Here is a 10,406-nt window from a genome sequence, read left to right on the forward strand (position 1 = left end):
TGCTTCCTGGCAGCTGAAGAGAGATGCTCTCATCTCATCAAACTGATTCCTAAAGCACCTCTGTCTTCTCAGAAAGAAATCTAATTCTTATGAGAAGAGATTGTGATGCCTCAAAGCAGAAGCAATGTAGCAATTCCCTAGAAAGCAACCAGTAAAGGGTCAGAGAGGCTTACAAAATGCTCTCCAAAGAGCAAGGTGGCTCTTGCTATGGCACTTTCAAGTGGATGGTCACCACTGTAGTTTAGAAGAGCTGAAAGTGAAGTCCTGCAGTGCCAGCTGAGCTGTACCTGGTGCAGGTATGACAGTCTCCAGATGTGTCTGATCAAGCTTCAGCTTGTCTCCAGAATCAATCATCTTCACCACTGCTGTGTACTTGTCAATCACCTCCTGTTGTGAAAGGCAGAGGCCAATCAAAAAACAAAATCTGAATTTACATTTCAGAATTAACAATCTCAGGACCTTGAGCCTGCAATTCTATGCTTTCAAAAGCAGCATGGACTCCTGAGCTGTCCTGAAGGCTCAGATTAAAAGGGCTCCTCTTGAACATCAAGGACTGGTCTAATTTACCACTAATTTTCACAGAACTATATAATGGTTTGGGTTGGAAGGGACCTTTCAAGGTCATCTAGTCCAGTCCCCTACACTGAGCAGGGACATCTGCAACTAGGGCAGATTGCTCAGAGCCCCAACCAACCTGATGATCTTCAGTGTTTCCAGGGATGGGGCATCAGCCACCTCTCTGGGCAACCTGGGCCAGTGCCTCAACACCTGCACTGCAAAAAGAATCTTTCTCAGATGCAGTCTAATCTCCCTGTTTTAGTTTAAAACCATCACACCTTGTCCTGTTACACAGGCCCTGCTAAAAAGACTGTCTCCATCTTTCTTCTAGGTCCCCTTTAAGTACTGAAAGGCCACAAGAAGGTCTCCCTGGAGGCTTCTCTCCAGGCTGAACAACCCCAACTCTCTCAGACTTGCTGAAGGTTTTGTCAAACTCTGGGTCAGCTATCTTAACTATTCTCTTAAAGACAGAGAGCAAATTAGAGGCTTCTTTCCCCCAGGGGAGGCAAAGTCAGCTGGAAGCCACAGAGTGATAACTGGGGTACCACTTCTCAAGGAGATGAAATGTCACTGCTCATCTTTGTCCTAAGAGATCCACCTCCTGCCCAAATCAAGTCCCAGTACAGCTGAGGTGACAGTTCAGCCCCTGTCAGTGTTGACTTATGGCTGAACAACTTGGACAATGAAAAAAAAAAGCCTTCAGAATTCATCTGACAGCAGAAAAGCCCAAGTGATGCCACGTGCTTCCATTTGCACACCTTACCTTAACAACTGCCTTCTTCTTGTGGTACTTCTCCCCAAGCTTTTTTGTTATAATTTTTACAACGATTTCCTGGAAGGTTTGAAAGGAGAAAAGAAGAAATTAGATGCCAAAATATACAACCATCTACATCATCTAAACTGACTATGCTCTGACTCCAACCACAGGCCCTACAGCACAGTGCAGGAAACAACACTAGTAAAGTTGCCTTTCAGGAATTTGTCTTTATCCTTGAATTATTACCTCAAAATAGCATTTCTCAAGATTGTTTTTGTTTTACAAATAGTTATACTTGAATTTAGGATACATTGTGACAACCCACAACGGGTCAAGGACAGGACTTCTTGAACTAGAAGTCCAGTCAAAAAGCAGAAGCTGAGCTGAGGTCAGAACTGGTGGTATTTGGGATAACACCATTTTTTCAGACACTTACAGGCTGTAGCCAGTAGTCTCTTCGAGATGTTCTTTTCTTCTCCTCTTCAAGCTACAAAACAACAACAAATAATCACCATTTACTCCCCCCTTTCATTGCAGCTTTCCCATGCCTTTGAAAAGCTGAACCAATTCTCCAGGCCCACATCAGGTGGGGAATAAAATAAATGTTAAAAAACCAAAACATAAATAAGGATAAGTCAGTGTGTGCTTGATGCATAAAAATCAATAGGATGAGATCCAGGAATCCATGATAAAAAGATAAAGATTTATATTTGGTTTTGTCAAGTGTTTCTAGAGATTTTATTTTCTTCCAAAATCTGTGTTACTTTACTTCCAGCACCTCAGTCATCTGGGGGATAGGAACAGATGAGCAGCAGAAACCAGTTTTAATGGGGAAGTGAAATCATCTTGCCTGGTAAGATGTAAAACTGAATTCCACATAAACCAAAGGTCTGAGGTCTCCTCAAAGGGACCCAATGGTGAAGCAGACACAGCCACAGGCATGGGATTACACAGAGACAGGTCCTGCATGATTATTACCTCCATAATCTCATCCAGTGCAGACTTCTTCTTTTTCTCTTTGGATTGACCAGAGCTATGAGCTGATTCTTTCCTTTTAACTGTCCCTTCCACCATCTTCAGTGCATTCGGTCCAAGGACAGTGCTGGAAAAGCAAGATGGTGTTTTCACAGCAGACCTTAAGTTGTCTCCTCTACCAAGATGCATTTGAAGACCTGCTGATCTATTTAATTTCAGCTGTGGAAGTCACCATCCAGACCCTGCACTCCTCCTTCTCCAGGACTGCATTTGGCTGCTAGAACTAATGTAGCCATTTTTAGAAGAGGTGTTTGAATGTGGTGAAAAAAGCTAGGTGTCATCTCAGGTGGGGAGATGAAGAAGGTGGCCACGAGGTGGGTAGGAAGGTAATATTAACATCTCCTTACAACAGGTTGCATGTTCTGCCTGTGGTGAGGAGGTTGGAGATACTAGCAAGGGAAGATAAGCAATGGGAATGAAGATGCAGAAATGGCAGTAGAAGCAAAATGGAGAGAAACATTTTATTTCAGAAGAAGTCTGGAAAACCACCACAGCAGGGCTCTAGAAGGAAAAGCATGTTAAACCACAACTCCAACAGCAAGTACTTAAAATAAAATCCCATCAAGGCTAACACACAATTAAAATACAACTGCAGTGCCTACATTTAAGAAGGAACACACATCTAGCTGTAAGGTTACTGAAGGATTCCTGGGTGTCAATACTACAACAGATCTCATTCAATGCATTCATTAAGGACCCTGGGACCAAGAGTGAGGGACCCCCAACACTGTTCAGGCCTGCCATTGGATGTGGGGGACACAAGAAAGAACTGGACACTGGAAGGGACTGGTTCACCTTGAAAACCATGTTTTAAAAAAGTCTAAATCCAACAGCACATTAGGCAAGCTCACACATTTTGGCAAAGTTTACCCTGATTACCTTCTACCTGCTGGGAGGGGTTTAAGAACAGTTAAAGCACAAAGGGGTCTGGCTATAGTCAGTGATGACAGTGACCAGTGTGGACCAGTTGTGAAAGCCTCAAATGCACTCCTAGTGAGGCCACATGTGGAGTACTGCATCCAGTTCTGGGCTCCACAGGTCAAGAGAGACAGGGAACTACTGGAGAGAGCCCAATGGAGGGCTAAGAAGATGGTGAAGGGCACAGGAGATCCCCTGTGCCAGGAAACGCTGAGAGCCCCGGGGCTGTTCAGCCTGGAGAAGACTGGGAAGGGATCTGATCAGTGTTGATCATGACCTAAGGGGTGGCTGTCAAGAGGATGGGGTCAGACTCTTTCCAGTGGTGCTCAGTGGTAGGACAAGGGGCAAGGGGCACAAACTGGAACCCAGAAAGTTCCACCTGCCCAGGTGCAGGCTGCCCAGAGAGGGTGTGGAGTCTCCGCTATGGAGGGATTCCAAACCTGCCTGGATACCATCCTGGGTACCCTGCTCTGGGTGACCTGCTGGAGTAGGGGGGTTGGATCTCCAGAGTTCCCTTCTGACTCCCACCATTCTGTGATTCTGTGATGTTAAACACCCATATCAACATGAGAGCAACTGGTTTAAACTGGCCAGGACTACCTTTACCTGGGAGATAACAGACAAGGTCCTAAGCATCAGAGACAACCTGTTTTGAAGGATCTTCCCTTGGGGGAGACCCTAACTGTGTACAATGGAGGCTGATCAGTTTGCAGACATAGTCAGCCACCTTGACAGGAGCTTCATCTCATTCCTTTGCTAGAAATAATACTCATCTTGCTTGTTTACTGAGTGAGCCACGCAGGGATTTGAGGATGCAAGTTGTCAAGGGAAGAAAGTAAGACCACAGCTCTCATTCTGCTCAAGGGCAGTCAGCACCAGAAGCTGTGCCCACAGCAGCTTCATGTCAGCCACACGGATGTTCAAGGGAAGGTACATCTCCCATCTCACACCTTCCTCCTCAGCAGGGCTCCAACTCTATCTCTGTACCCACCTACAAGTACTTCTGTGCCCTCAAAACTTTGCCATCCACTACCTACACCCTCCTGGGCCTGCTTCTGCACCCCACTGAGGAAATACAAGTGACAGGTTTCTGCAGCTTGTGCTGTGAGCACAGAAGCTGGGAAGCCAGGAGGTCCTACTGCATGCTGTGCTGGGGGTCCTGGACCTCAGGCTGAACTCAACTGACCCTCAGCAAGAGCCAAGAGCTACAGAAACACACCTTTAAGCTGAGATAGGGCAGCAGCTTTCATATAACACTCAGAAGTGATTCCTCTATCACCAGTGACAGATCAACCACCATCTGGCCACTTTACCACGAAGCTGGTACCCCAATTTTGATTCTACACTAATGTCACAAGTTTACAGACAAGCATCTCTCATATGTTATGAAAAATTAGACTACTTGATCTATGATTTCGCACATTCAGCCACATTTTTGCAAGCAGCTTAAGCACTCTTTACTGAAACTATTCAAGCAAGTGTCTGAATTCGGTCTCAGCCTCATTTTAAGCACAACTCAATGCTTGGGGATAATTTACAAGTTTTCCTCAAAGCCTGAAATCTGTATCTATTATTGCAAAGAGCTGCTTTATTGTCTCATTTTCTGCCTGGCCTATCTCCCATCAGATACCTTATCTACCAGCTGAGCTTGTGATGAGAGGAAAGCTTTCATTTTACCTGCAATACATTTAATTACAATATTGCCTCCCATGAAAAGATGTACTGCTCATCAAACAGCTTCACAGACTGCTACAAGCCTGTATTGTTTGCACTATTGATCCCTTTTGTCCTGCATCACTGGTGGTTATATGATGACAATTAAATTAATGAGCTCTAGAAAGATTTCCATCAGGTAGATTCAGCTTCTTAAACGATGATCAGAGAGAGTATTACCTCCAATTAGACAAGGTAATCAAAGCTTTTAGGAACTAGCAAGTCATGAATACCTATTCATAGAAGGCAGGTGGGGCTAGATGGCATTGACTTTCAAGGCTTTGACTGGACCCCCTCTCCACCCTTTCACAGAACAGTGTCTTCTTAGAGGAACCTGCAGCTACCTGGTACCTCATGGACATTAGGCACAGTGAGTTCAGGGAGGCTCCTCACAGCACACGTTTAAAACACACCCATTCATCCAGTTTAAACACAACAGGAACCATGAAATCACCCAGTACCCTCTCCTGAATAACACAACAGGATGAGACATTAGACTCCAAGTATTTCAGGACAAGATAAATCTTCCTTCCCATACAAATACCATCATCATTGAAGTGCTTTGCAACAGTAAGGGTTGCCCTTAAATTCTTTTCTCACCTTGTTTTAGAAGATGCTGCTATTGAAGTACTTGCTCCTTTGTTTAAATTAAATGCAACTAAAAAATAAAAAGACATTACTCTATTTCTATCTTTAAATATGACTGCACTGAAGGATGTTACAGTTTTAAAAAGCTGAAAATGGGCAAGATCATAAATTTGAAAATATTGACTAATTTATGCTTTGGTTCAGCTTTTAAAATAGATTACTTCAAACATTATAAGAATATTTCCATATTCCAGAACTCTTTACAACTGATCTCAAAGCCCTTTATGCATTGCTGAGCAGGCCTCAGCACTCACCTTGTCTTAATCACAAAACCAGCACAGTAAGTTCTAGAAAATTACACATACTGAAACCTGGTTACCTTTTTCCTCTTCATTTTCTCTGTTCAGTTCAGTATAGACTGGCTGTTCCTGCCAAAAGAACACAGAACACATTTCAAGAGTCAAAGATAAAACTGAGCCAAGGTATTTTTTGGTGAGCAGTGATCAGCTCAGTTTGTTACAGACTACTGTGAGACTATTACAATTAACTGTAATATTCAACCTGGCTTGATTCGTAAGAAGATTATAAGTTGAAAACATCATCTCATTACAGGCTCCTCTGCAAAATTCTCTAATTAACACTCTCTATAGAGATGCTGTCCAAACTTGCCTCACTCCAGCATGAAAGGGAACTGGCCTTACCATAACAGTCTCCTCCATTTGAACCAGCATGATGAGACTGGTTTCTGGACAAACTGATAACCAAAGAAGGAAATTCAGGAATCTTTCCAAATTTTTAGCACCCAAGGCTCAGACCATTTAAATTTCAATTAGTTTTAAATTAAGAAAAAGATAATTGTTTACTACAGCATTTAAATGTACCTATCAATACCCAAGATCAAAATGGGAGGTTTCAGTCCCAGGCAACAACATGTATGGAGGTCATGGAATGATGCCAGATAAACTGATCTCAAACACCACATCAGCATTCCCAGCATAAAACTTTTCACTGTGTGGATTATGTCAGCCCATCCCTGCTTATCTCAGCCTCCCCACTGTACAGGGCACTTGTTATTTGCAGCCCTAAAAGTTGTGAAATACATAAATGAAGACAAGTCATGCTGGTTACTGGACTGTTTATTCTTCCTTCCTAAAATCAAGAGCGATTTTAAAATCACTATTCACTTTAGGAGTAGTAATTATTATTCCTTTAGGACTAAAGCAAGCCAGACACAAAGTAGCTCCATGTTTTCTTCCAGAGCAGGTTGTAATTTAAGGCCATTGTATAGCAGAAAATTCAGAACCTAAGTGAACTGATGTGGTGATTCAAGAATGGAAGAAGATAGTCTAAAGTTTGAAAGGACCAGGATCAGTCACTAGGGCCACAGGGCAACAACTCTACCAGATTCCAAAATCACATCAAATTTCAAAGAAGCCGAAACCTCTGGGTTTATTTTATTTATTTTGGCTTTGAAGCCGTGGTGTTTATCAGTTGTAAAAACCACCAGCAAGCTGGTTAGTCACAGAAATGTAACAATCTGCAGTTTCAACAGAAACAAGCTAAGGCTGAAGTGCCTGGGAGAAAATTATTCCTTCCAGCCTAGAAAAGAACAGCAAAGTAGCCAAATACACCCACTGTTTCCCAGTTGAATCAGTGATGTGCTTGTAACCTGAAGCATGAAGCTGACACATCACCTTCTGACTGCAAAGGAAATTCCAGCGTGAGGGTCCCAGCAGCACCGAATTCACCAGTAACTTAACCAAGAGCAGTTTGGAGTGGAAGGTTGACAGAGTTTAATTTTCCTCACCAGTTCTTTCCCCTCCAAACCTCTTCTAACTTGCTGTTCGATGAATTTAGCAGTTTTTTCCTCATCATCAAGGTCCTGCTTCTTCTTCCTCTCTTGCTCTTGTTGCCTGCGGATGGTCTCTGGGTCCCGATCGATGTACTGAATGTACCAACCTTTTGGAGTCTCATCAACCTTGCAAAGACCTGAAAAATCAGGGCAAGAAGTAAGATCAATACTCACAAGAGCAAGCAAGGGATAAAGAATATCACAATCATTTTCACAGTCCGTGATCACTTTAACAGTGCAGACACTTTACCCCTTACTGGCCTGGTAAAATTGATTTCAGTCAATACAATCCTTAGTATCTGCTTCTGCCCTTCAGCTTCCATTTGGAAATAGGCCAGAGTCTGCCATGAAGTGGATGGAGTGCTTTACAATACTTTCCTTATTGAAGAAAATGTTTCCTTCCCACTGTTTTAACAAGGAAGAAAACAGAAATCTGACTTATATAAACAACACACACTAATAGCAACCCACTAAGGAAACTTTGCTACGCTAGGTTATTGTTAGCAGCTCTCACTGGAGTGACTTTTCAAGCCCTGCAGGAATGTATCCTGTAGGACACAGGCAACCAGAGCCAAAGTAAACTGTCTGTCAGACCACAGTGCCATTTAATCTCTCTTCCTCCCCCTGAACACAACCCTGCAGATCTCAAGCTTTAACCCTTTCACCAGCCACTTGCTCCTCGTCACCTTAAAAATGGAGATTCTGCACTTGTAAGAAATGTTCCATCATAATTATTAATTTTTAAATGGCAACTGCTGGAAGGTGATTTAGAATTGAGCAGCAGCTCCAGTAAATAAGAGGCCAGGAGATGAAACAAGGAAAAGTTCATGACTGACACATTTAGCCCAGATTTCTGACATTTGTCATAAGCAAGTTCCTAAGGGTTCCACAGAAATATGTCTGGACATCTGTTAATTTTAAATGTCAACTGCTGGAAGGTGATTTAGAATTTAGCAGCAGCTCCAGTAAATAGAGGCCAGGAGATGAAACAAGGAAAGGTTCATGACTGACACATTTAGCCCAAATTTCTGACATTTGTCATAAGCAAGTTCCTAAGGGTTCCACAGAAATATGTCTGGACATCTGTTAATATATATACAGGAGAGAGAAGGAAGAAAAAGGAAATGAGAGTACTAACATAAATATTTACTGATCACTTATCACCAGTGAAGCCACCCAATAATTTTAAAACTTCCCAACCCTGAGCAACTCCATTTACCTTCTCTCCCCAGCCATTTAGTGAAATCTGTCAGTGTCTCCCACTGTGTGGCATTCATGTGGATGTGCTCCCGGTGACTGATATATTCATTGTACACAATGTTATTGTGGACTCTCTTTGTTCCTGAAATACAGAATTAGGATTATTAAATGTAAATATGAGACTTAGGAGAAAGCAACCACAACTTCGTGCACGGAATGAATAAAAGACATTAAAAACAAACAAGCAAGCAAACAAATGGTAAAATATTTACCAAATCTCCTCCTGAGCAGTTCCAGGAAATCGTTTCGGAATTCCCTGAGGGGATAAAAAGGAAATATTTTAGGAAAAACTTTAACAAAGTCATTTTCTATTGTCATGAACAACTAAATATCTGCAATAAAAACATGAGTATTCTTTCCAAGTGAGCATGATGAAATTCAGACCCTTTTTGTAGGGGGGTAAAGCAGCATTAAAGACAGTGGGCATGCACAAAGAGACACAATAACGGTACGTGCACACAAGTGAAACCTTCAGAAGAACAAGAACCTTCCAAAGGGGTTATGAATGGAAAGAACAAAATCTGAACACTTCCCACTAATTGTTTCTGATGTTTCTTTTCCAGATACCTTCCCAGGCTGGCTGCCCAAGCACCAGGCAGGACAAAGATGGGGCAGGTTCATCACTCATCTCACTCCCAAGGGCCTCCATGCCAAGCCTTGCCTCAGACTCGTGCTGAAGACAGCTCCAGTCAACCCAGTTGTCACACAGGGCAGCTGGACAAAGGACTGGGGGAAGAGGGAGGACCTCCTGGGGAGGTCAGTCACACCCCTGAGTTGTTATCTCTCTGTAAAGGTTCTTTTCTCTCTTTAGCTCTGTGTGTGACAGTCACTGAGCTGGGGCAGGAGGGTGACACACTTTGTGACACACAGCAACACGAAACGGGACTCAGACACAAGACAAAACTGCCAAACTTGATTAAATACAGCTCTCCAAAACCTCTTACATGCATTCAGAAATGAGGTGAGCTACATTTCCAAACAGACATTAAAAAACAGAGCAAAATGTATCAGAATAAGGTGTCTGCAATGGGACACGACTGAGCCTTCCGAGCTGTGCTGCTACAGGAACCAAGACCTGGGTAAGAACACAAAGCAAACTTACTCTGAGAAGTAATCCATGAATTGCTGAGGGTTTTCAGAAGCCAGCAGCAACTGCCTCTGGTGGGACTCAGACATGCAATGACATTTGAAGCCATTCTATAAAACAAAAATAAAATTTTTTGTCCTTGTCTCAATTTCCAGCAGTCACGTGGCTGAAGAGTATGAAGTCATGTTTTGTTAGTGAAATCTCTTGGAGGATCCACAGAAAACATCTTCACCCAGCCATGGCCTACACAGGGTGGTGGCTCCTGACCAGGCAAGCCAGAAACAAAACTCTTCCCAAGGCCAAGAGCCTCCAGACAAACTGAGGAAGTGGTGATGAGCCAGGACATTCCAGAAGTTCTCTTTGCCAGGACATTCCAGAAGTTCTCTCTGTGGAATGGCATAGACATGGCACCAGCCAGGTCCACCCAGGACTCACCCAAGTGCTCGTGAGAGAGCCCTGGAAGTAACTTCTGGCTCCCTACCCAACCAACATGGACACCAAATGTGTGTCAAGAAAGGATGGTGTCCTGGGAGCACTCAACACAGACTGTGGCACTTTGGTCACCTCTGGCACATGGCTGAAGTCCTCAGAGCTCCCCTAAAAGCACCCAGACACAGGACATTTGACCACAACCTTTT

General features: G+C 43.2%; 1 protein-coding gene across 1 annotated transcript; it reads right to left on the minus strand.

Annotated features, from left to right (window-relative positions):
* Window positions 1-287: 287 nt before the first annotated feature.
* KIN (Kin17 DNA and RNA binding protein) lies at window positions 288-9,878 on the minus strand (the record flags this gene model as incomplete). Its single annotated transcript, XM_008936753.1, has 10 exons — window positions 288-387; window positions 1,322-1,390; window positions 1,752-1,802; window positions 2,294-2,417; window positions 5,582-5,639; window positions 5,949-5,997; window positions 7,377-7,558; window positions 8,641-8,763; window positions 8,894-8,937; window positions 9,784-9,878. Coding segments are annotated over 10 exons (895 nt in total), but the record flags the coding sequence as incomplete, so codon positions are not given.
* Window positions 9,879-10,406: the final 528 nt, after the last annotated feature.

Source organism: Merops nubicus, unplaced genomic scaffold (genome assembly GCF_000691845.1).
Source record: "Merops nubicus isolate BGI_N331 unplaced genomic scaffold, ASM69184v1 scaffold37923, whole genome shotgun sequence".
Classification (NCBI taxonomy): domain Eukaryota; kingdom Metazoa; phylum Chordata; class Aves; order Coraciiformes; family Meropidae; genus Merops; species Merops nubicus.